This window comes from Anguilla anguilla, chromosome 2, assembly GCF_013347855.1.
Source record: "Anguilla anguilla isolate fAngAng1 chromosome 2, fAngAng1.pri, whole genome shotgun sequence".
Taxonomy (NCBI): domain Eukaryota; kingdom Metazoa; phylum Chordata; class Actinopteri; order Anguilliformes; family Anguillidae; genus Anguilla; species Anguilla anguilla.
In genome coordinates, this window is record NC_049202.1 from 62270080 (window position 1) to 62297392 (window position 27313).

Consider the following 27313-nt stretch of genomic DNA (forward strand, 5'->3'; position numbering starts at 1 on the left):
TCACTTCATCTGTTTTAATCAGACTTTGATTGAGAGCATGACAGCCTTTGGTTCGCGTGCTTGGTACAATTCACTCACTCTTGTTAACAAAAATAAGATAAGAAAAACACAGCGTATGCGTGGAACAAAGCGGCAAGATATCCGTATTCAGACTAAGACTGAAAAGGCAAACTGTGTTATCAATGATCCCGCCCATCAAGTAAAACTCAGTGCTCCTCCCCTCTGGCCACAGATCCAGATTACCAGGCTGAGAAGCTTCACCTGCCGCCATTACATTAACAATTCCGCTGATTAATGTTCAGCAATGGGCTCGTAATTTAACAGGATGCCATTTAATGTGATTTCACTGTTTAGGGGACTTGAGAAGAGAGCAGAATGGCCTCATTGTGCTGGGAAGAGGACACTCAACTGTTACAAAAGAAGTCATACATTTCTGCAGGCCCTGGTGATATTATATTAGCGCATTCATAAAATAGCTTTTCAGAAAGAGGAAGGGAGCGTCCCCTTAGAACACTGTGATGTGGAAGAAGTCTACTTCCCACTGAATGTGTGTTATTCTGCGTTGTGTGAGCATGTGTACTTACTTGTGTGCTTCTGCAACAACACATGTGTATGTTTTAGCAGTGCGTGTGCCTGCACGCGAGTGTGAACGTGTGTGTGTGTATGTGTGTCTATATTATAGGCGTGTGCCATACTCAACAGATCATCTGTATCCCCAAATAGCCAGACCCAGTTCTGGGTGTGGGCAGGAAGGGTGATTAGACCGAGCTTCTTGTGTTAGCGGAAGGTGTTGTTCAGATATGAGGCACTATTGAAACAAATGAACATAATGGCTCATTTGATAACAAACACCTGAATGGTGGAGCTGGTTGTTCTTAAAGGAGTAGCCCCGGAGCAAACATCGTAACGATAGCTAAAACGCCACACTATCAGGTAGCAGGTGCTGCAGCTGTAACTGTTAATGGCTTACAGTCTGCGTGACTTACTGCTGGAGATTTCAGCCAGCCCCACTCAGCGAGTCCCCAGCGCTATCCAAGTCAGAAAAGAGCTTTTCCCTCAGCCTGTAGTAGCGCCCTCTACTGGCCATCAGCTGCTGGTGCGTGCCCTGCTCCACCACCGCCCCGTCCTCCAGGAAGACGATGCGGTCGGCCTGCTCCACGGTCTTCAGCCGGTGGGCCACCACCAGAACCGTCTGTCCCACCGAGCCAGTCAGGACGTCCTGCATCTGAACGGGCGGCAGCAGAGCACAAGGGTTAGGGAGGGCTCAGCAGGGCTTCTGAACTGCTTCAGAAAATAATGGATAAGGGCTCTGGATATAAGGGTGTCTGCGAATCAAATTTGGGACCAAAAAAGGACCTTTGGGTAAGGTTAACTCTTTAAGAGGTAAGATCACAAATATGTGATCATAATGCTGATGTAACAATCACTACAGGTAATTGAAAGCCACGGAGTTCTAGAACAGACTTTGAATTTCAGAAAAAAAATTTCAAAAAACCTACTCTAATGCACATATCTGACATGCCACCACAGCAATGCAGAATGTTCTTTCAAAATAACCAGTAATCTGCAGGAATTATGCAGTCTAAAGGGTTCAAAAAAACTTCAAAGGTCTAGACTTGAGCAGCTAAGATAATTAACCCTGGAGCAGTGTTTCTTAAACTATGGGTCAGGACTATGAGGTGGGTCCTGGAATGAGTGTGTAGCCCACCAGGCTATGCTAGGGTGAGTATTTTACTGGTCCCTGAATTGAACTAAAATGTCTAATTTGGGTCTGATTATTTAAAGTTATTTCTAATTTGGGTCCCCCGATATTAAAAAGTATTTCTAACTTGGGTCTCGATTTTAAGAAGTTAAAGAACCAGTGCCCTAGAGGAATTCCAAACAGGCTTTTGCTCATGAATAACACCAGGATGTGTTTGTTCAGGTTTCGTAAACAATACAAAGCCATGCTCCTGCTTGAATTAGTGAGGAATTTCTCCATATAGCGACTGTGGGCAGTTCCCACTGACACAGAGCCCTGTCTTTACATTCCAAACGACTTTAAACGGCTCTGACCCTCTGGACCGACCTGTCCAAAATCCTCTTTGAATACTTTCAGCCGTTTCCACAAACAGGAAGAGGAACTTACTTCTCTGCGTAAGTGTGAGGTACACAGAGACTCAACAGCATTCACATAACTAACGCACGTAACAGTATTACACAGTACCAGTGCGTATCTATAAGCGTGTAAGCCATAAATATTCTACCGTCTTAAAGGATTATTCTCTTACTGTTGCATATTACGGTACCCTTACACAACGGCGTGGCTGTGATTGAGCTTTCATTACCAACCGTTAGAGAAAGTTAGCGTCAGCATGACTGTGAGCATACGGCTAAATGCTCATGCATCAGAGCTTCAATTCAGTCTTTTCAGGATACGAACTGAAATTCACTGCATGTTAAACTGAAACAAACTCATGACAACATTATGGCCACTTTTCAGGAGTACTGAATTGAACTGAATTGAACTGAACTGAACTGAACTGAACTGAACTGAACTGAACTGAACTGAATTAAACTGAATTAAACTGAACTGAACTGAACTGAACTGAATTGAACTGAACTGCGATTCATGTCCCTAACCGACGCCCTGCCCGGGCGAGCGTCCGTACCGCCAGCTGTGTGTCCAGGTCCAAGCAGCTGGTGACTTCGTCCAGAATGAGGATCTGGGGCTCTCTGACCAGGGCCCTGGCGATGGCTATGCACTGCTTCTGTCCTGCTGACAGACAGCCCCCACACTCGCCTACGTCTGTGATACACACACACACACACACACATCAATGCACATACACACACACACACACACATCAATGCACACACACACACACACACACATCAATGCACATATACACACCACATGTGAAGAGGGACACAAATGCACAAACACACAGGGCGGGTGATGGGGGGCAAGGGACATGGTGTCCATCATTACCACTTTACATAAGACTACTGCCTGTGAACCCACCTGCCCCCCCCACCCCCACCCCCCGTGTACCTGGTTATGTAGGTGTGTTGTAGTCCTGGCTCAAAGTAGAGGAATACCTGTGTTGCAGTCCTGACTCAGAACAGAAGTGCCCCTGTATTGCAGTCCTGACTCAGTGTAGAGGTGCCCCTGTGTTGTAGTCCTGACTCAGAGTATAGGTGTACCTGTATCATAGCCCTGCTCCAGCTCACATATGAATTTGTGAGCATTGGCCTTGCGTGCTGCTCTCTCAATCCTCTCCAGGGAGCAGTCCTCCAGGCCGTACGCGATGTTGTCTCTGACAGAGCCTGAGAACAGCACGGGATCCTGGGATACCATCGCCATCTGACCCCAGAGAGAGATAAAGAAAGGGGTGACAGAGAAAGAGAGTAGTTAGTTTACAGGTATTGGTGCTGCTAGGTGTCCTGAGTTGAGAATGGTTACCTTGCCATCCAGGTAAAGGTGTTGGTAGTAGTTACAGTACCTTGCCATCTAAGTGACAGTGTTGGTAGCACTTGGCGTTGGTCGTGCTTACCTTGCTGTGCAGGTAACAGTGTTGGTAGCGCTTACCTTGTTGTGCAGGTAACGGTGTTGGTAGCAGTGCAGGGGAAGCCCATCCAGCAGCACCTGTCCCTCGTGCGGCTCGTAGAACCTCTCCAGCAGGCCGACGCAGGAGCTCTTCCCCCCCCCAGAGGGCCCCACCAGGGCAGTCATCTTCCCAGGACACAGCTCCAGGGACAAGCCCTGTCACGACAGGGAGCGGTATCACTGTGATGGTGCTATCTCACGCTATGCATGACACCCATGAATTCAACCCAGGCCGTTGCACAGTTTTTAACACAGTTATTAACACTACGCATGTACTAATATGACGGCATGATGCTGCGGGATGCTCAAAGCCAGGACACCAGTGAACTCCCTACTCTTTGCGTTGAGTGTCAAAGGATCTTTAAAGGCCATGTTCTATCAGGACAGTGGCTTAACATCTCATCAACAGATAGTGTGTCTCCTACAGCACAGTGTCCCCATCACCGCACAGGGGCATTAGGCTTTATTTGACCAGCAGAGGGAAAAGCACACCCTACTGACCAAGCAACACCCCTTCCAGTAGCAACTTAGTTGTCCCAGAAGTACTTCAATCCAAGTACTGACAAAGCCCACACCTGCTTAGCTTCAGATTGCTGGGTGGGAGTAGGGTTCGTGGTGGTACAGCCACTCACAAAGTGACTTCACTATACATACTGAGACACTGCCACTGTTCTCCTGTGACATCACTCCACTGATATACACCCAGTAAACCTTCTCCCTTCACAGAACATGCTGGTGCATTCACGCACAAAACTGCACAAGTACATGCTCAAAATGACCACAGCGGTCAACATGCTCTCCCCTTCACCCTGTCCTGGTAGAGACTGAGCCTCGCGCAGGTACGCTAACGCACACGCGCAGGGTTCCGTGCGAGGGGCTCACCTTCAGGGCGGGCGCGTCAGGCTTGGTGGGGTAGGAGAAGGTGACGTCGCGGAGGGTCAGGCGTCCCTCCAGGCGCGAGGGCTCCAGGTTCCCCGCCCTCTCCTCCCGGGGTTTCCTGTCCAGGTACTCGAACACCTTGGACGCCGCGCCCGTGCAGTTCAGCATCTCCCCGCAGATGGAGACCAGTTGCTGAGGGACACGCAACACTCATTTTCCACCAGACTGAACTTACGACAAATCCACTGATCTTATCCACTTATCCACTGATCTTATTCACAAATCTACTGATCTTATCCACTGATCTTATCCACAAATCTACTGATCTTAATCTGATGCACAGCAACTCAGTTCTTATTATTTGTTTCCGACCAACCACCCCCCCACCCCCCCCGCCCACATGGCCCCCCGCCAGCCTCCCCCTCCCAGACAGCAGACAGATTTATAGGCTGATCTCAATTAGGGTTCATCTTAGAAGGACTGGAAGAGTCAAATACATCGTGTACGTACATGTGAAAATCTACAGAAATAATACTGGAGCTTTCCCTCAAATTATTTTCACTTGTTAAAGTACATTTTGACAGACTCAGCAATCATGGTGGACCATGAGGGCACCAATTTCTGCAGACAAACGGTTCTGATGGAGAAGGATCTGACCCTCAAGTAAAAGCCCAAGGCTTGATATGGTGTTAGATACCATCTAGTTTGTAGGTGATCAAAGCACCAGGTACAATTTAGACAGGAAAATGGCGAGCATTGTTAAGCTGAATGGCCTGATCTCGTCATCATGCTGTGCTCTGTTATGGTGCAGGATGAGCTCACCCGCGTGCTGGTCGCCATGTCCTTCTGGTAGAGGACGAAGGCCAGGAGGCCACCGTTGGTCAGCTGACCTGAGGCGATGAGCCGACGCCCGTAGATCAGCATCATCACCTTCACCCCCACAGTGACCAGCTGGGGGGCACAGCAGGGAAAGGGAGAAGGCCGTCAAGATAACATCGGGTGCGTTCCAAAATACACGCCTGCCTCTTCCACACCCGAATGCTCTCTCACATTAACTACGCACTCTCTACGAACTACACACTTTCTCTCTGAACTACGCACTCCCTCTGAACTCTGAACTGAGGTGCAGAGTCATGTGATTTGGCCATTTGAAGTTCAGACTAAACCAAAGCCAGTAAAAACAAGCTTTGGAATACCTCAGATTTGAAGGGGACGTGAAGCAGTATGAGTCTGGTTCATATGCTTTTTACCTTAGATAAGATAAGGCCCGGCTCTCAGATCTGAAATTGCCCGTATTTGCTGAAATGATAAACTAAAATTGGCTTTTTTTGCAGCTAGTAGGACTAGGTCGCAGTCATCTTGAAACAAGCCAGGTTGTGACATCACTAGGTCGGTTGCAACTTTTACTCCCTGCCATCCGGGTGAATGGTTCTCACTCGTCCTGACCACGGAGGTCCTCCACCCTAGCTCCCCAGTGATGGAACAAACTCCCTGTTCTTCTACGAACCACTCAGTCACTGCCCATCTGCTGCCGTAGTCTGAAGACGCATCTCTTCAGACTGTACCTGGACTAACTATCACAACTCTGCAGGGCACTCCCAATCTAGGATCACTCCTATCACTTGAATCCTTCTAATTTGTTCCTGTAGCACTTTTCATGTTACACTTGTATCTTCATCCAGCACTTACATGGCACTTATATTGTTATCTTGATGTTATAGCTTGCCGTCATGCCTCCTAGATTGACTTACAATAACTTTCTGACCTAGCCTATGCTTACCATGTGAACTGGACTTAATGAGTATTGTACCTTATCAGACCTGTGTTTTGTAGTTGTTCCAGCGACCTTCGGTGTGCACTTATTGTAAGTCGCTTTGGATAAAAGCATCTGCCAAATAAATGTAATGTAATGTTTGTCTTGGCTGCTCAAGCTACTCCTATTACTAGACTGCTGACTTTCAACGAGCTCAACAATGACTCATGAGGAAAAAAATAATACAAAGAACCCAAGGAGGGTCCTTTTGTATTTCCCCAGGATGCTCAAATGAGTATCAGTTCAGACCCCCACCGCCACTAAATCTGACTTACTGACAAATTTGCTCACTGTGGACCCATCGCCCACATCCCACAGGTGGACTCTAATTCATTTTCCCTTTAAACCTCTGGATAACAGAGCGTCTGCTACATGCATTTAATGTAATGGAATGTAAAGTAACAGTGACTGTGACGAGTGGCAGAGTAACACCATGAAATGTGGCCAATGGCCAATGAGTGTCAGTGCTGGCAAAACTGTGTAGAAGCAGTAACTGACATCCTGCCCTGAGCTGAATGATGTAGCATGATCAGCCAAGATATGTGAGACAGTAGTGAGATAAGTGAGACAGTAGTGTGTATCAGAAGTGCACAGCATAACTCCTGTGCGTGTAGGACGCAGTGCCGGTGCGTACCGTACTGGTGTGCGTGTAGGACGCAGTGCGTGTAGGATGCAGTGCCAGTGCGTACCGTACTGGTGTGTGTGTAGGACGCAGTGCCGGTGCGTACCGTACTGGTGTGCATGTAGGACGCAGTGCGTGTAGGATGCGTACGCCTCGCGCCCCTACCCTGCGCAGTAAGAGTAAGACGGCCTTCAGCGTGTCCTTGCGCGTGTGCACGGCGCGCGTCCTCCCCACCGCCTCCTGGTACCGCCGCGCCTCGGCCTGCTCCGCGCCGAAGCTCCGCACCGTGCGCACCGCCCCCAGGGCCGACGCCGCCACCGCCCGCGCCTCCGCCTCGCAGTCCTGCAGCTGCTGCCCCAGCGCCTGCAGGGCAGCGCCACACACAAGGGCAGGGCCGGGGGAGGCACTTCAGAGGCACAGCGGCTCACCACAAACAAGGGCGACCCTCATGGACATTTAATAAACTGCAATGCATTGTAAATATAGTATAAGTATCTAGTCTTCATTCCTCCCCTCTAATCGGGACTGATTTAAACCTGGGACACCAGGTGAGTTAAACCTCTGGCCAATCAGTGACCTTAATCAATCAATTAACTATCAGGAAGAAAAGAAACCCAGCAGCACTACTGACCTCGGGGGCCAGATTTGAGAATCCCTGATTTTGTGACAGAAGGCTGGAAACACGTTTTGCGGAAAGGGACCGTCTCTATTTGATCTGTGATACTGAATGTGTTACAGGCCTGTGAATGTGTTACAGGCCTGTGAATGTGGTATAGGCCTGTGAATGCGGTACAGGCCTGCAGAGCCCTGTGGGGGCTCCGTGTATAACAGGAGCCACGGAGCTCACCTGAGCGCGAGCATTGTAGAAGTTCTGCAGCAGGGCCAGGAGGGGCATCTCCACACAGGTGAGGACGGTCAGGTGCCACGACAGGCCCAGCATCAATCCCAGGAGGCCGAGCACCTTCACCGTGCTCCGCACGAGCACGTTCATGTTCATGGCCACGGATCGGCCCATCCTGTCGGTGTCGGAGGACAGGCGTGACGTTAGGCTGCCTGCTCCCAGGGTGAGGAGGAGGAAGAGGAAGAGGAAGAGGAGGAGGAGGAGGAGGAGGAGGGCAGGTTAGTCCTTTGTTCTGCGCGTGCCAGGAAGCATGAAGTACAGTGACCCTCTCGTGTTCTCTCCCTCTCTTTCTCTGACTCTTTCTGTCTGTCAATTTCAATGGGACATTTAAAGGTACTTCATTGGCATGATGGTACAGCGCAAAACCAAATCAGAAATAACAACCGCAAACAGGATGTGTATCTGCAAAAAAAACCTTGCCATGTGCTGTTAACAAGAAAAGACTTGAGTGGGCCAAGCACTATCAACACTGGACTACAAAGATTGGGAAAAGGCAGATGCACATCCTTTTAGATCTGCAGATCGTAGTTGCCATTTCACTGTAGTCAGGGGAACTGGTTTCTCTCTAGCTGCATTGAGCTCTGTAGTTGTGGTGCAATTTTACAATAGTAAAATTAAAAAGATGAGATATTTGTATACTGCCTCTTGATCTTCCTGGTCTTCTCCTGTTAACACTGCTGCCCATTGCTGGACCCTTCTGAGTGCGTACTGAAACCTGTGCCTGAAAATATTAAGCTTCTATGCAATTTCTCACAGGGAATAACCTTGCTACAATATGTTTACTTGGCCCCACACATCTAATCCCAACACCTTCTTCGCCTTATTTCTAGCAGCTCATATTTTACTTATACTACAAGCCAATGGTATTAGACTACCTGTAGCTTGAAAGGTAGATAAGATTTCAGTCAATTTAACTACACTTCCATCTCCCTCCTATCCCCTATTTGCAAAATGATTGAATAGACTTCCAACAGTATGCTTAATTGTAATTAAAGTCAAAGAAGGCTATTTTGAGGAAAGTCATGTCTAAGATCATTTTTAAGTAAAACTCAGAAGTAAAACTTTTTGTGTTATTGCAGGTAGAAATTGAAAAAAAAATGTTTATGGTTTGTTATTCAATAAATGTGCATATATTAACAGAATTCTTTCCTATCTACTGTTTAAAAAAAATTTTTTAAACACAAGTGGCCCCAATTCTTTTGGCCTGTACTGTATATATAGTCATCCAGAGTGATCATTTAGTGATACATTAAACCGTATCACCAAAGATGAAAACAGTAAGAGCAGTGTCTCTCCCCACCTGACTTAGTCTCCTCAAAGAAGCCGATCTCCTGCTGCACCAGGCTGTGGAACAGCATGTGTCTCATCCTCCTGTTGAGTCTGGACAAGCTGCACATGAACATGCCCCCTCGCAGACCTGCGCACAGAGAGCTGACACGCACGTACACACACACACACACACACACACACACACACACACACACACACACGTACACACATACGCACACACACACACACAGGCACACACACACACACACACACACACACACACACGCACACGCACACGCACACACAGGCACACACACACACACACACACACATACACACATACGCACACGCACACACAGGCACACACACACACACACACACACACGCACACGCACACACGGGCACACACACACACACACACATACGTACACACACATGTACACACATACGCACATGCACACACACACATGTACATACATCAGAACACATGGTATCCAAACAGGATCTAATTAAATACAAACAAAAGTGTTCCTGTTGCAATGACTCGAATGACGGTGCGGTTGCATCCGCACATCCAAGCACAGCCCCCATCACCCCCCCCCCGAGAGGGACAGGTGAGAGTTACCTGGTGAAGGAGAACAGCGCCATGAATCCGATGGCAGACAGGAAGCTACTGTGCTGATACCGCGATCCCAGCAAGTCCACCACTCTGCCAGTGTAGTACGGGATGCACATCTCACCTGCAAACACACACACACACACACAAGACTAACTGTTAGTACAGCATGGGCATTACAGTGTGTGTGTAGTTTGGTTCATTACACTGTTATAGGGCTCTACAGCACAGGAGCTGCTGGTATTAAGCTCTGATTAATTTGTCCAGATTCCACCTCCAGCTCCAGTTTTAAACCGAAAACAGATTTTTTTTCTGAGGGCATTTTATTTCTTTGCTCAATTCCTGTTTTAATCCTCTTTTTATTTATTTTGATGTCTTTTACTAACTTGTTTTTTAATGGGGGTGCTTTAAATATTAGCCTATATCGACTCCAGATCCCCATTTTATTTTGTGTTGACTTTGTACTGTTTTACTTCTGTATCTCACTTTGTGTCATAGACAAGAAAGTGAGTTGTCTGTCGACAGTATATAATAATAATTATTATTATTATTTTATTCACTGCTCTGTCACATAGCCATGCAGCACAATTATTATAACATGGTGATTGTGGTTGTTATTATCATCAGATAATTCTTTATACTGTCAGATTACACATACTCACTTAAGACAGCCAGCGTGAGGAAGAGGAAGGCCGCTCCCAGGTGCAGGGCATCAGGCCGGGAGTAACGGACCACCCTGACGAACAGAGCCCAGGCTTTCTGCCGCTTCTCCCCTCCTCCCGTCCCACTCTCTGCCTCGGGGAAGGTGAGCTCCCAGAACAGGCAGGCGGAGGAGGCGGCGACCGCGGCCAGGGCCACCACGCCCGGATCGGGGAGCGGGACGCTCCAGCCGGGGCTGCCCTGCCGCTGCAGGGCCGCCTTCCCGCTCTCAAACGCCGGGCCCAGGAGACACAGCGTCGCCACCCAACGCCTCAGCACCGGCCGGCTCCGCCCACTCGCCGTCGCCACGGAAACTGCGTGGAGCAGAAGCCACCTGCCAGCCCCCAGCGCCCACAGCCACCCCAGGGCCACCCCTTCCCTGCTGGGCCACCCCAACAGGACCAGACCTCCCCACAGCACACCCCAGAGGATGAGGTCACAGGACAGGACCGTCCCATACGCTCTCAAGCCAGCACTCGCCATCTTGACCAACCCTTGAAGGGTGAAAGTCAGCCACGCTCAAATGGGTCCCGCCCTGGAATCGCAAAAAGAGATCAGGAAAAAGAGAGTAAACTTTTTTTTTGGGGGGGGGGGGGGGGTACTACAAATCAGTATGTCAGTGATGTTAGTCAGAGTCAGAGGAACTGGGCTTGTAACCGAAAGGTCGCAGGTTCGATTCCCGGGTTGGACACTGCCGTTGTACCCTTGAGCAAGGTACTTAACCGAAATTGCTTCACTATATATCCAGCTGTATAAATGGATACAATGTAAAATGCTATGTAAAAGTTGTGTAAGTCGCTCTGGATAAGAGCGTCTTGCTAAATGCCTGTAATGTAATAATGTAATGTAATGTAATGTAAAGTCTGCAGCGTTGGCAATGCCATTGTCCCATAGCTGGGTAGAATGGCTTTAAACACGCTAGGATTTCTGCATTCGTTCCTTCGTCTGTCCTCCTCCCTATGACAGACCAGGTGGCCACAAATTGTCTTCACAGAGAGATACGACTCTCCTGTCATGACTGCAAACTCTGTAAAACTGTGTGCCTTCATACAGTAATAGGAACCGTATGTCTGAATATCGAATATCAATTTAACATAACATCGGTTAATTTGCCCTGGCTCGCGGCTGAGATTTTCGAAGCAGAATTAGCTTCACTACTCTTGCGGTATCGGTTCCAAAGAGCTCTATCAAAAATTCCAAAATTATTATATATCGTAGACACACAGGCCTAATGTGAAGTTTTGCCCATAGCCTAACATACGAGTTTAATGCAATGCAGACACATAGCGCACAGTTTCAGTATCAGCAAATAACATTCGAAAATAGGAAAACATACCTTGGCTATATATTCAACATACCGACAATATTCGCAGGTTCACAGTTGGAACATTCAAGAATATTTCATCCTTGCGTGCACTGAAAACTTGAAACAGCAATGTCCCCTTTTGCTTTTGCTTTCACTTTCGGTGAGGCTTGTTCATGCCGTGACGGTTCTCTTTTTCTATTTGCCGGTGCGAAATAAGCGGGGTCTGGCCGACGGTTCTGCGTGAGATGATGCAGCGCTCGTGTGAAGCTACCGATTGGTTAAAACGCCTGTTTTTCTCCCAATATATGAGGGCCCATCCCATTCCTGGTTGAAATGCGTTGTCGTAGTCTGCTTGGTTGATTGTAAATAAGCGGTATGATTTTTAACGCAATTCTGCCTTTCGACTGCCTCCTTTGTTATCCGCCTGAACCGGCAAGTGTGGTTTCGTATGCAGACTAGTTTTTGTTTGAGGGTGCTTTCACCCCTGCCTCGTTTGGTGCGGACCATTCGGTAAAAAAGGCTCAATTTGGTGACATGGTAGCACTACGTGAATACCAAAACCCGATTAGGTTGTAATGGTCATTACGTTACACTGGTAAATTTTCACGATGCCACAGCTCTCTAACTTCTTAATCTGGTAACGGCTAAACACCTGTTGAAACAACCACACACTAAAGTTTATTCATGAACTTTACATTCTTGTTAATGTTGTTTTTTAAAACTATACGTTTATTTTAATATATTAAAAAATGTTAGTTGCGAGTCAGGCAAGACTGAGCCTGAGCCACCAAAAACTCAAGCAAATGAGATATTTAAAAAGATTTTTTTTTAACTTCCCAGTAGGAAGAAAAAAACACTTCCCTGAGAGAAGAAATCTTGAGAGTAGCTCGGACATAGAGGAGGCGTTCATCCCCCACTTTCAGCACATTTCTAAAGCGTAAATTTAACCGTTTTATTGACATTCTATGCAGGATGTAAATGTTATGTATGTTAACTGAATAGCATAGCGTGGGTAGCTGTTATTACAATGGATCAATGGACTGTGGAACTACTGTACTGGGTTGTAAGTGCAAGGTTTGTCATTGGCTTCAATATACACATTATCCAATAACTGCTTTTTTCAGGAATTGAAGAGAAAGTGCAAACATAGAACTGATGCCCAAATCACTTCACTTTAATAAAAATTTAAACAGAATTTTGAATAAATATACAATTCTAATTACAATTGTCCATACGTGTTCCCTTAGTGTAACAAAATGCGCCACTAAACATATTACAAAATCTGACATTTCTACCTTTACAAAGAAATAAAACAAAATCAATTCATACATACAATGTGGCAAGACACCAACCATCTCCATGATTAAAACCTTTACATACTTCACACACATACATTCGCATATTAACACAACTAATTAAGCTTCCACAAATGTTTCCGCTTAAATTATAGTAACACGATGAGTCATATTTTAGGTTTGTTGGGAAGGCACTGAAGGGACATGCCACAGATTCCATACCCCAACCAGATGTTCAGCTCCGCATCCTTCACACCTTGTGTTGCACCCGAAACGTGATTCATCTTTTAGAAAATTCCTTGAGAAGGATGACCAAATGCAATTACTGTGGCAAAACAGATGTCCTGCACAGTAATCCAGCACTGGATACAGACCAGTGGTCTCCAACCCTGGTCCTGGAGAGCTACAGTGTCTACTGTTTTTTTTTTCACCTTAAAATCAGCACCCAATTGAGACCCAAGACACCAGGTGAGTTGAGTTAACTGTGTAATCAACTGCTCTAATTGATTAATGAAGTGCAGAGTCACTTTGAAAACCAGCAGACCCTGTAGCTCTCCAGAACCAGGGTTGGAGACCACTGATATAGACAATCTGGCTAAGCAAACCAGAACCTCCTATGTTTAAGAATACTGACGTATGGTAAGAACATTCTAGAAGCCGATTGTCTGGTTGGCCTACACAGCCTACACCAGAGTTGCAGATTCCCAGAGATGTTTACAGCAAAGGTGGAAAGTCCAGGGATCAGAAAGTAAAAGTCCTGCCATGTACGCGTTTCTTCCATCCAAAGAATTGTGCTAATCAGCAAAATAATGGAACAAAATACTGAGAAGGTCTTTTACTTTTCTGAACCTGGTATTCCACCTCTGGGTTAGTTTCCATTTTCAATCTCTGGTGGAACAGTCAACCGTATCAATGCTGGAAATGGCAGTTAGCCGCAGATAGCTAAGCTTGGAAGGGAAAGTGAGCTGGACTGACAGGCCTGTGGCTCAAGGGATAACTTTGACACTGCACTCTATGGGCCGGATTCAGCCTTGAAAGACTTGCGCCCCCGTTTTAGCATTTTTGGCTGTGTCAAGGGGCAAATTGCTCACTTAAATAATGAAGCCACAAGCTTACCATACAAAGCATGTTTGCCTATAACGGCAATAACCAACATTCACTATAACAGCACTATTTTCTTTTATGTATTTCAGTATATTTTCTTTTGCTTCTGAAAAATTGGCATTACGTGAGATCGTATTATTTGCTAAGTGCACGATGGTTTTGAAAAAGGTTGGGCAATGCTGCTGCTTAGCTAGCTAAAATATGACAGAAATGTCTTTTCAAAATGTGACCATGGCAAAACTAAAGCATGCAAATTGGTTAGATTCTAAAGGGTTAATTATGTGTAAATCAAAAACATTTGAATCCAATCATTTTGATAGGTCACGATAATGGTCTAACAAATTAGCTTTAGGTCCAGTAGCCCAAACTGGTTCAAATGTACATGTGATGGAGAAAACATGCAAGCCTAAAGTTGGAGCCTGTCTTTTGGTAATTCATCAATCATCAATTCAAAGAACGCTTGAACAGATATGTGGTCAAATTTACAGAAGAATATTATCATGCAGTTCTAAAACCATTAGTAGCTGATGGAAATAATTGTGGAATTACAAAATGGTAATATAATGTACATTTTCATTCATGTATACAGTGCCCTCCCATAGTATGGCAACGGTGCAATTAAATTAGTTATTTTTGATATATACTTAAGGCATTTGGATTTGAAAATCAGAAGATAGATTATGAAGCAAAAGTACAGACAATCAGCTTTTATTCCATGGTATGTACACGTGTATTACCATTTTACAGACCCAGCTGTTTTTGTGTTGAGTCCCCACCATTTTCAGCTATGCAAAACTAACAGATGAACGTAAATCAAAGCATTTGGGCAAATGGCCCTTAAATTCAATAGCTGCATCACGTCTACAACCCAATGACATCACATAAAGTTCGTTATCCTCCAAGGAAATGCTTTTATGGACCTTCACCGCTTTCAGTTGCTCCGTGTTTTGGTGGATTTTCAGCTTCACTCTCACACTTCAGCAAGTGAAATACATATGTTAGGGGTCATTGTCTTGCTGCAGGATGAAGCGCCAGCCAATGAGGTTGGAGGAATTTATTTGTACATAAGCCGGACGACAAAAATCTGACTGTACGCTTTAGAATTCACCCTACTGCTGCCATCATGTTACCATCCATCATTAATGAAGATGAGTGAGCCCATTCCAGAAGCAGCCATACATGCTCAAGTCATAACACTACCTGCTCCATATTTCCAGGGCCGGCCCGTGGCATAAACGGTCTATGCGGTTGTTTAGGGCCACAACCGCTAGGGGGGGGGGGCACACGACCACGAGGGGCGGGCCCACACGATCCAATGTTTATCTAAGGTAAATAACGTTACTTTTGTAATTACGTTATTCATCCCCTATCGCAGAACCAGCGGTACAAATTTTAAATGGAATGGCAATAGAACATTTAATAACAACAGAATCCAACAGCACCCCCCACAGACGGGGTGGTACACTTTTTGATCATGAGCTATTCCTTCCTTCACTCTTGGCTTTCCATCCCTTTGGTAAAGGTTTATTTTGGTCTCATTTTTCCATAAAACTCCAGAACTCTTCTTGTTTGTCTTGTTTTTTTTTTGGAAAATTCTAATCTGGGCTCTATAATACTGCTCTCAAAGTCTTCTGCATACAGTGGCTTATGATATTTTCACCCCATCGCTCTGGAGACTGCTGGTGATGTCACTGACTGGTGTTTTAGGGTTTTTCCTTCACAGCTCTTAGGATTCATCTGTCATCAACAGCAGTTGTCTTCCTTGACCGACCTGTACGGTGTTTACTTCTGAGACCACCAGTGACGGCTTCATTTTTCAAAACTTTCCAAAAGCGCTACACTTGATATACCCAGTTTCTGCTATCATTTGTAATGAGTTCCTCTGGTCTCTCAGCTTACAGATTAGTTGTTTTTCAGCCATAGTTAGTCCTCTGGTCTTCATGATGCCTCTGACTCCAAATGTAAATCTCTACTGATTAAAATACAGGCTAAAACCAAGATACACGTTGCTCTGTTATGTGTGAACAATCCCAGCAAAAGGAAACACCAGAGTAACAGTTAGACCTGTAAGTCACGCGTTAACTGAAAATGTGGGGACTCCACTCTCACAAATATATATATATATATATATATATATATATATATATAATATACACTGTACACACACCCATACACACACACACAGTACAGGCCAGAAGTGCTGTTCAGTATGTGGTTTAAAAACATTTTTTTTTATTTAGGTAGAGAAGAATTCAGTTAATATATGAGTATTTATTGAATAACAAACCAAAGTGCAAACTTTTTTTCCAATTTCTACCTACAATAACACTAAAAGATGACTTAAACTATCTTAGACTTGACTTTCATCAAAATAGCCTCCTTCGGGTTTAATTACAATTAAATTCATTATTGAAGTCTATCCAATTATTTTACAAAGTGAGAAGTGGAGGGGTGGGAGGGCTAGTTAAACTGACTGAAATCTTATCGACCTTAAAAAAAATGTACAACCACAAGTAGCACAATACTTAATGCAAGTAAAATAGAAATATGGCAAAGAAGGAGTTAGGCTTAGATGTGTGGAGCCAATTTAATTACCCCTCCACTGCCCACTTTGCAAAATGATACATTTCCAGTAAGTAGTTTCATTGTAATTAAGGCCAAATAAGGCTATTTCAAGGAAAGTTGTGTCTAGGATTATATTAAAAATCTAATCTATTTGTGTTATTGTTCATAGAAACTGAAAAAAAGTTTTTACTTTAATTCGTTATTCAGTAAATGTACATATATTCACTGAAATCTTCTTTACCTGAAGTTATTATTTTTAACCACAGGTGGCCTAATACTTTTGGCCTATATATGAATACGATATATATATATATATATATATATATATATATATATATATATATATATATATATGTATGTATAGGCCCCTGTTAACATAACACAGGCTACTTGGCTGTGGAATAATCACTTAAAAATGCTCTCTTTTGAGGAAGTCACATCAGTCACATTTGAGGAAGCAGTACAATTACTCCTGAAATGCCTTTCTTTCCCCCTTAACTGATGGTAGTCGGGTTGGCTTGGGTGATCGTAAACACCATGACAACAAAGCTGAACTTAGCCACTTGTTTAACAGGCTTTCCCTCTGTTCTTACTTTGGTAATACACACAGTAATACAGTACATATCATTCTACACTGCTGTAGAATCTATGCTGCGTGCGAGCGTGGATGTTTTTATCTGCTTGTGGACCAGTGCAACCGCAGCTTGAGTAACAGCAGAGCACCAACTTCCACGTTCCTGCGCGTGAGGTCAAGGCTTCTGCGGTCTTCAAGCGAACTGCCGTTCGGAATGTCGGGTAGCATCTGAAAGCTCCTTTCCGACAGTCAGAGTGAGGGGGGTGGGTGTTTCCGCGTCCCACCTCTGAAGTCCACGCCCACTTCCCACAGCGATTGGCCAGGAGTGCGATGGGCAGGGTTCCACGTGGTGTGCAATTTTCAGATGGTGTGAGAATTGGTCCTGAAGGCAGTGAGTGACACTCGGATCTTCAGTGGCCTGAGGAGGTGAAAGTGCATGATTTCCTAATGAACTACCCGTCTGCACGAAAGTGCACATTTGTGCACTAAAAACATGTGCGTTTTTGTGCGCGTGTGTGAGCATGCGTGTCTGCGTGTCTATGTGAGTGTGTGTATGTGTGCATGTGTGTATATCTGTGCGCATCTGTGTGCAAGTGTGTGTGTGTGCTTCTGTGTGTGCACCGACAAGTGCGTGTTCACACACTGCTGACGTCAACAGTCTTTGTGGTGGGGGCCGGGCCCCCCCCTGTCGGCACGCTGTTATATTGGCAGTTTGGCGTGAGGGTGACCCCTGGCTTCTGTGGACCCACTTCAGCATTTGAGGGGCGTGACATCTCCCTGTCCCGTCTGTCCAGCCAGTAAAAAGCCAGCATGATGAAGAGTGCAGACGAGGCCACGATGGCACTGCAGGTATAGAACATGTAAGTGTAGTCCCCCGTGCGGTCCACCACCATGCCTGCAACAGAGAGGCGAAAGTGGGATAACCCGTTAGGAAAGTCTGGGGACTCGGCCTGGTTTGTGCTCCCGGCTCTTGGTAGGAAACCCACAGAAGTGCAAGCTGGGGGAAATTTAGGGCGTGAACAGGCTGACACCCAACACTGTGAAACTGAGCTGGCACAGTTTCAGCGAGCGCAGCTGCGATGCCACATTGGGAAACCACCGAAAGTTGTGACATTTGAGTCATCATGGTCCGTCCACATCAAAAGGCGGGGAGGGTTAGGGTTAGGGTTAGGGTTAGGGTTACCTCTCACAGCTCCACTGCTCGCAATATCACACACACACACACAAGCTCACATACACACACACACGCAAACCCAAGCCCACATACACACACACACGCAACCCAAGCCCACATACACACAAACACATGCCCACATATACACACACCAGCAGACAATTACACACACGTGTACACACAGATACGTGGGAGGGGGGCAGACTGTTTTGAGTCAATGCACATGACTGGAGCGTCACCATGGATACACAACTAGAAGTTCTATTGGCTGGGCAGAGGCAACAGGGTGTAAAGTAAGCATATAACCCAAACACAACATGTTGAGCCTTTGGCTCAAGTACTGTGAAATGTTGTACAGCAACCGTTTAATCCAGTGGCGTCAAACTCGTGCCATGGAGGGCCGTGTGTATGCAGGTTTTCATTCCAGCCTCAGATCTTGATTATATAATTAGTTAAATTATTTGCTGAATTAGGGATGCAGGTTTGTGCACAATGGTGACCCGACGTCTATGGTGACCCGCATTGTCTAAATAAAAATTCTCTTATATTCTGTGCTTCAATGCAGTTAAACGCATATGGCTGAATGAGTAATTGGACTCAATTAAGGCAGCATTAATTGGTTGGAATGAAAACCTGCATACACACGGCCCTCCATGGCACGAGTTTGACACCACTGGTTTAATCGTTAGCTGTCAATCATTCCCAGTTTAATTATCTACAACACTTTAACCCTTTAAACACCACTAAAATTGCTGCAAGATTTCTGACCGTTTTAAGAGAGACACCAACTTCCGTTCCCAAGGAACGAGAGGAGTAATTACTGGTTTTTTTTTAACATACCGGCGAGGGGCGGGCCCACCAGCAGCGTGACGCTCTCCATGATGGCGAGCAGGCCGAGGGCGGCGGGGAAGCGCCTCATCTCCACCACGTCCATGAGCACGGTGAAGAGCAGGGAGCCCACCACGCTCATGGACAGGCCGTAGGTCAGCACGTATCCCAGCAGCACCTGGAAGCTGGCCCCCAGGCAGCACAGCGAGTTGCTCAGCCCGTTGACCAGCAGCGCCGCTGAGAAGACGTAGACGTGGCGCCCGCGGAACCAGGGCAGGCCAAAGAGCAGGCCGGCGGGCGGGCGCACCGCGATGTTGACGAAGCCCAGGATGGCCAGCAGCAGCGTGGCGCTGCCCTGCTCCATGCCGTGCGTCGTGGCGTAGGGCACCAGGAAGATGAGCGGCACCACGAAGCCCAGCATCATCCAGGTCACGCCCAGGGAGAAGGCGGCGAAGCGCGGGTTGCTGCAGAACAGGTCGAAGGCCATGTTCCGCGACAGCAAGGCCGCCGCGGCTCTCAGCCACGCCCGCGCCCGCTCCCCCGGCCCCGCCCCCTTGGTCTGCGCGGAGGGCGGGGGGCGGCGCTCCGGCGCTCGGCCCGCCGCGGGGCCCCCGTACTTGGGGCTGACGGGCCTCATGACCGCCCCGCACACGCAGCAGTTGAGCAGCACGCCCCCCAGCACCAGGAAGCTGCCCCTCCAGCCCAGCTGGCTGCGCAGGAACTCGGCCAGGAAGGGCAGGGTGGACAGGCCGATGGCGGTGCCCGTGGAGGACATGGCGTTGGCGAACGCGCGCCGCCGCACGAAGTACTGGCCCAGGATGGTCACCGCCGCCTGGAAGCTAAAGCAGAACCCCAGCCCTGAAAACAATGAAATCATAAAAATCACTAAATTATTTTATAAATACATGGAAATGTCCTCATCAGTCGAGGCACACAGCAGACAAGTCTGAAGCAAACTGAAGTAAAGCTTGGAGAAGGGTGAAGATCATAAGGGATTGAAACGTTGTCTGCTGTACACAATTAAGTGGTGCCTCAAGTCCTACTTTCACTTATCAGGAAAAACAAGAACTAGCAGATAATAAAAGCTAGATATACTGCAGCCGTGTAGAATAACAAGTTACTTCACCTTAATCGACTCAGCAAATATCCAAGTGTACACGGAAGGATAAATGACTTTCTCAAGGGTACTACAGCTGTGGCACCTGTAAATCTAACCAACAACCTCCGTGTTGCTAGCTGAGTTTCCTGATTACAGTGTTAGACTGCTTACCAGTATTCCAGATCATTACATTAACAATGGTCTGTAGAGCTTGTTTTACCATGAAGCAGGAGAGTCAGAATCTAGTCCTGGAGGGCTGCAGTGTCTGTCGGTGTTTGGTGAGTGTCAGCACGAGTGACTGTCATTGGCTGGCTAAAGACTCCACATTCTTTGTTCTCGAGGCCTTAATTGGCCTCTGACAGAAAGGAAACCACAAATATCCACAGACACTGCAGGCCTGGAGCTTGACACCCCTGTCATAAAGGATACTGTGTTTAGTTCTTTAAAGATAGTATACCTGATGATTTTAAAAACAGTCTTGTGCACCCAAGCTCTGAAGCTCTGCAAATGTCTGTGATCACGCTGTTCACAGTACATTTATCATAAGTATAAAATGGCAGAATGGTCTTCAGCTCCCGCTGACCGACACATTTGAATGTTGAATGACATCATATCAGAGAGAGCCAATGGAAGCCCGTGCAGTTAGACAGGGCAGAACTGCGTGTGAGTGACCACTGACCTGTGATGACCCCGGCAGTGATGTAAAGCTCCATGATGCTGTTGGTGAAGGAGCTGGCTGCCATACCCAACCCACTCAGGACCCCGCCCAGCATGACTGTTGCACGGCAACCATACCGCTCGACCAGCACGCTGCACAGCGGACCTGTGGTGTGATTAAGAACATAGTGACAAAATGTCAAAAAACACACACGCAAATGTCTTTTCTCCCAAATTAAACCATGTGTATTCACAAAGCATGATATAAATTCAATCACCTCTCCTCCAAAACATGTGACATCAGCCACTACTTCTTAGCCACTACACACCACAGTCTTCGAAAAAATAATTTGTTTAAATATACATTTGGCACCCAATATAGTGCTTGAGCACAATTCTCGCCATAATTTGAATTGTTCAATTGAAAACACGCTTTCATGCACAAACCCCGCTGTCAGGTCGGGACAGTGGTGGCATCCGTGGTTCTCCTCCGAAACACGTGGTTGCCAGCTTCTTCTTTTCACGTTGCAGACTATAGCTCAGCTTGCATGGTGTGCAGCCAGAGGGAGGCCTTTCATTTTACAGTTTTTTAGGTGTACTATGCAGGACATTTACCTTGAAAATATTACAAAATTACCATGCCAAGGAATATCTAGGAGGCACTGACAATCTTTGTCTTCACGCACTTTTGCCAAAGTGGTGCAACTTTGCCTGCTTTTGTAATTCTAAAATGCGTTTGGGACATTTCTGTCCTGAGTTCTGGGAGCCAGGCGTGCCTGTCTGAAACATGACTTAACAGGCAGTAGCAAGAAGTACGCAGGGTGCATTCCACCACAGAGCCGCACAACCCAGAGATCCCTATCACCTTGGTACACCAGTACGCTCCACTAATCTGTGCAGTTGTGTTCTACATGCCGCGCACTAATACGTCCTAACACTTAATCTCCAAAACTAGTTAAATGCTAAGGAATTAAGTGGTATGTATATGAGCGCAGGCAAAATGCTAGCACAGAAAAAGTTATGCTGAAGGTGATGAAACTGAAAATACTTCACAGCAAATAACTTAACGATCCAAGACCTGTAGAAGCAATTCAGCCTTGAAAATACATTTCTTGGACACCTGTAATATGAAAATGCAATGCGTGTATGATTGATGTGTGACTATTTGTATAAGTCTATCTGTGACTTTGTATGAGTTTGTACGAGTGTACTTTGTATGGGTGTATGGCCAAAGCATACAATATTCACACACCGTTCACATCTATCTACACTGTACAGCCGTATCATAAACAACAACATTCACACACAGTTCACATCTATCCACACTGCACAGCCGTATCATAAACAACAACATTCACATACAGTTCACATCTATCCACACTGTTTGTACGAGCGTACTTTGTATTAGTGTATGGCCATAACATAGATAACATTCACATACAGTCTACATCTATCCACAGAAAAAATTGCAACCCAAATAATGTGAGCTGTACGTATGCGGAAGTGAATTGCCTTGAGATTTCTAACAACTGCATGGAAATCAATCCCACCAGCCTAGCTGTGTGGCTGTAAAGGAAACCTGATCTTGAACTTGAAAAAACAAATAAAGCCTCGCACAGCTAGCTCATGTGTGCCGTCACGGTGACTATGCAAACACCACACGTGTTCACAGAGTTCTGAGGACGACGGGCTCCTTCGACTGGACAGGCTGCGCCAACTTTCTCTCATGCTTTAGCAAACCAAAGGTGCTGAAGCATGTGGCAGCACAAAATGGCAGTTACAGATTCAACTCAACTGAAAAAAAAATAACGGTCGTGTCCAAGGAGACATGCCTCCCCATCTCCCCAACCCAACCCCACCCTCCCCTCCCTTTAACAAAAGGAATCTCCCACCCACCAAGTTAGGACCCTTTAAGGTACCAATCCGCAGGAATGACAGACCTCACACTGAGGGCAGAGTTAATCATTGGTCGGAGGGATTGAGGATTTATAACCTGGGCTCCAGTCCTGTACTAACCTTGCCCTGTTGCCAGGCTTAACACTGCCAAACCAACCCTACAGCCAGGCTGTGTGTGGTCACTGAAAGATGGCCTTGTTACACTAAAATACACCGGTACTTGGCACAATGTGTTCAGTGCAAAATCAATTATGGTAAGAGTTATTTTAACTCTTTTATAATGGAGCACAGCCGGTCACTCTGGCCCATACAAATTCCGCAGGAGTTGAGCAGGCCTGCGGGTGCCAAACTGACCAGCAGGAGTCACTGGCGAGTGATGTGACAGGGCCCCCCCCCCCAGCCAGCTTATGCTGCCTTAACACACTGCTTTTAAGGCCTCGATTCGAAAGCTTGGATGTCGGCCGCTAAACAGCACTGCATTCAGGTGCCATTTTGTCGGAGAACCAAACCCGGAGGTCAAACGGATGTCTTGACAGACATGATGTGGATCTGGCTGCTTTTTGCTTTTAAAAAGCACTTGGTAAAATGTTACCAGTTTCTCCACGAGAATGAGGAGGCTAACTACAAACATGTGATAAAGGTGCATTATGTCTCTATATTTTTCTTACCACTGACTAGCACTAAACTTGGAGCGTCTGCCATATTGTAATGGTTAAACGTTGACATTACTTCAGAACTGGGAAACTTGTGTTAGCCCAGACTTTCCAGCTTCATAATACAACTTTATTACACAACTTCCATTGACATTCATTTTGGAAAGTTGTATTTCCGAAGTATCTGACAGCATGGGAATGCAGAGTTCCTCCATTGGCAACACTCCAGCCAATTATACACCACCCTGCAGAGCTGCCGGCCAGTCGGCAATGGTCCCAATTTCATATCAGATCTTGGCCCATCCACGCAATAGAAAAACGCCTTAAAACAACACACCACCACAGTACTCTGAATTGTACTGTGTCATAAAGGGCATTCATGAATGAAGCAAACTGAAAAAAGTCAACTTTAACCCTCCTTAACTGAACACTCTAACACTGATGTAACAATCGCTACCGGCAAGTAGAGTTCTAGAACACTGACTTTTCAAATGCTTGAATAAAAACGAAAAAACAAAACACCCCCCACCACCGCCGCTGCCATCGCAGCCGTACCTCCTGCGTGCAGCGCCGCCGTCATAATGGAGGGTACCCAGGAAGTCTCGCTGTTGCTGGCTTGGAAAGCCGCCTGCAGGTCGGTGTAGAAGATGCCGATGCAGGACGGGAAGGCCAGGGTGAGGGCCAGGACCAGGATGCTGGCCACCAGCACCACCCAGCCCCACCCACCGTCTGGCGCCTCCTGCTGGCCCATTGGAGCTCCCCCTACGGTGCTATTCGCGGCCACGGGCAACGCGCTCTGCCGCTCCCCTTCGTCCCGTTCCTCCGAGTCGCTGTCGGAGGGTTCTACCGTCTGGGGCCCTGTGCCCGTGCCGGCTGACTGAGGGGAGGACCTGGCCCCCGTCTCCATGATCACGCCCGCGCTTTTACCTCCCGGCCTGTCGGTGGCAGTGTGGCCCTCACTCTGCCTCATCCTCAGATGCGGTGCCTCTCCCTGGCCACCCCTTGTGGTAAAGATGAAAATAGAAATTATCAGCACAGATATGATTAATGACATAATTTTTTTTTGTTTTGTTTTTTAGTAAAATGAGTATCTCATGTAGCTGGTATTTTCTCTGTTGGTATGGTTTAAGAATATGTCTGTGTGGGGAACAAATAAACTTGTTTTGCTACCTGCTAATAAGCTGTGTATCCTAACGGCAAAAGAATGAGGAAATAAGAACTAACTAAATGAATCCTTGGCCCAATATGTGCCTCCTAAATGGTAAATCATGTTGTTTAGTATTTTAAAAAATTGTACAGTAGTAGTGACCAGGGCCAACTCATTTTTCTATGCATTCAACAACGTAATACTTGGTTTCTTTTAATGCCGTGTCATCAAAACATTATGTCCCCTTTCATCAAAGTCATCATGTGAACGCGAACAGCTGCCGGCTTCAGCGTCTCGGTAACGATGCACCTTTCGTAAATATCAAACAAACCACCCAGATGTAGAGAATTAGCGCCCTCTCGACCAGCTGGCCTTCGCGAGAAACGCGCGACTTTTTTGGCCACTAAAAAAGCAGCTACCAGTTTGGCTACCCGTACGTAACTGGAAACCCGGGGGAGCGGCGCGTGTAGTCGTAAAGTTGGCAGTAGTTTACTCTCAAACATAATCAGGAACACTTTTCACCACATTAAACTGCATAGACAGCATGTCTATAAATACGAATACAGAAATATTAACAAAAAATTCACAATATGAGAATAAATGCACTTGCTTGCATTAATGCACTATTTCATGATACTGTAAAGAAATAATTTCAGACTTTGCAGTATTGAGAGGGAGCCTATGTAAAGCTTTGGTCTGAAGTGCAATAGGGCCAACAAAGGGCCTGACATTTCCGACTGTTAACCGTTTTCTCACCATTCTGGAAAGTGTAACGTGGGGAAGAATGGATGTTTCATTCACAAAGCTTTGTGCAACATGTTAAGCAAGTTGTTTATGTGCGCGTGCTAATGTACACGAGCAAAGGAAACAATCAAGGAGTAACAATTATCCCTGCTTCCGGCGTCATTTTCATCAAAAATAAAAATACTGTGATTATATCCTATATTCAAATCGTATTGATATTTATTTATCACATTTAATTATACAATAATAATGATCTCCAATATTATACTACTGTCATTCTACGTTAGCGACAGCCGGTCAATCGTCGCTAGTCATGTTTTTAACAGCATGATGAAAGAAGTAGTAAACAATTTCCGGGTGAAACAGAAAAATGATTCTTACTAATTTAGGCTACAACTACAGTTTACAACCAACTCACGTGGACCTCTTTGAGTTAATTTGAAGTTCGTTGTTCGAGATTGCCAGACACCCAAATGCCAATGCCAACGAACCATATTAATCTAAATGGTATCTTGTGTAAATTAGCCGAACCTAAAATTACACATATCAGCAAAAACGATCTAGGCTACCGTCGTGACACATTCGAACAAAATGTTCCGATTATGAAAAGGACAGGTTCATCATTACTAAGTTCTTGTTTTAAGTCTGAAATGAGACTGGCTATTTACTCCAATAATAATGTCGAGTTGAAGTCCATCAGCTGTGCAGCTCATAAACACCAAGCTTAGACTACATCAGTAGCCTGTAAATTATCAAATGTATAGAGCCTCCAAAGCCCAAAATACGTGTTCTCGAGAACCTTTAATACAACCCTATAATACATAGACTACATACATCTATCACATACACGTAGAATATAAAATTGCCGTTTTTACAACAAAGCAGAGAGACTGAATTGCTTACATTCGTTAGGCTCAGCTCTTGAATTCGTCCATATTTCATCCACCAAGTATACGCAGCAACAGTATCGTGTTCGTAGCCTATGGGAAGAAACAGAAAGCACTTCGAAGGAAGCTACGAGGTAGGATATCTCCAAATTAGACAGACGCAAGTTGCAAGTTCGTCGTAAAAGAAGTAGGTTAGAAAACGCTAGGTTCAGTGAAGCAGTTTTTTTCTGATGTACTCCTACTGAAGAATAAAGATGTATTGTGACGAAAAGGTGAACGCAGGACGAAGAAACGTGAAAGGGCTGTCCAAACGAGGAGGGGGCCAGCACGGTGGGGGCGGGTGACCGAACTTAAGATCTGCAACACATTCACTAGTAGGAACGCTATGCACGCTGTAAGCGGTGTATTTGCGTAATCGAGGATTTTATTTATTTATTTATTTATTTATTTATTTATTTATTTATTTATTTATTTATTTATTTATTTATTTATTTTTTACCTGAGCTGATTGGAAATTGTGAAACAATCAATAGGATAATTTGCTCGTAATATCCTGCGAACTCTTTAAAGCTCTGTGCGAGTTTGTATGTGTGTATGTTCAAAATCCGAGTTTATATGCTTCTTAAACTATTAACCAGAGGAAATGGGCTTGTTAGCGTGACGGGCTAACACCGGGCACCCACCGCACGCGTAGCGTAAGCAGCACGGTGAAGCAGCAGGGCGCGGCGCGTAGCGTGTCTACACTGGTTCCGTTTGTGTCGCGCAAAGGCTTGCTTAAAGCTCTATATTCCTAGTAGTTGTCGCAGTCTGCAGTGGGATTACATCGTGTATTTCACGTTTGTTCACGACTGTTGATTATGGGTAAGTGAATACTTGGTGAGATACCTTTTTCAGTTTGTTAATTTGGTAATATTTCGTTAACTCCTGTAAATACGTGAGAAAGTAAACGCTTTCAAGAATTACCATAAGCTTAAATCGCAACGTAGCCTGCATAAT

The 27313-nt window shown here is 45.9% G+C and overlaps 2 protein-coding genes across 3 annotated transcripts; both read right to left on the reverse strand.

The window, feature by feature from the left end:
* Window positions 1-11955, reverse strand: tap2t (transporter associated with antigen processing, subunit type t, teleost specific). 2 transcript variants are annotated; one of them, XM_035405981.1, is made up of 12 exons: window positions 11747-11955; window positions 10352-10923; window positions 9699-9813; window positions 9105-9235; window positions 7751-7956; window positions 7069-7266; window positions 5291-5419; window positions 4472-4660; window positions 3572-3745; window positions 3187-3346; window positions 2652-2788; window positions 1-1225 (listed from the first exon to the last, which is right to left on the reverse strand). In XM_035405981.1, exons 2-12 carry the CDS (start codon window positions 10869-10871, stop codon window positions 998-1000), a joined length of 2187 nt encoding a protein of 728 aa, XP_035261872.1. In that variant the 5' UTR covers window positions 10872-10923; window positions 11747-11955; the 3' UTR covers window positions 1-997. The 2 variants fall into 2 exon arrangements, with proteins under 2 accessions (XP_035261872.1, XP_035261870.1); XM_035405979.1 differs by having other exon boundaries at window positions 11725-11929.
* A 5419-nt stretch (window positions 11956-17374) lies between these two features.
* slc16a5a (solute carrier family 16 member 5a) lies at window positions 17375-26682 on the reverse strand. Its single transcript, XM_035405593.1, has 5 exons — window positions 26334-26682; window positions 24095-24540; window positions 21013-21156; window positions 19247-20092; window positions 17375-18127 (listed from the first exon to the last, which is right to left on the reverse strand). Coding segments are annotated over exons 1-5 (1698 nt in total). The 5' UTR covers window positions 26336-26682; the 3' UTR covers window positions 17375-17867.
* Window positions 26683-27313: the final 631 nt, after the last annotated feature.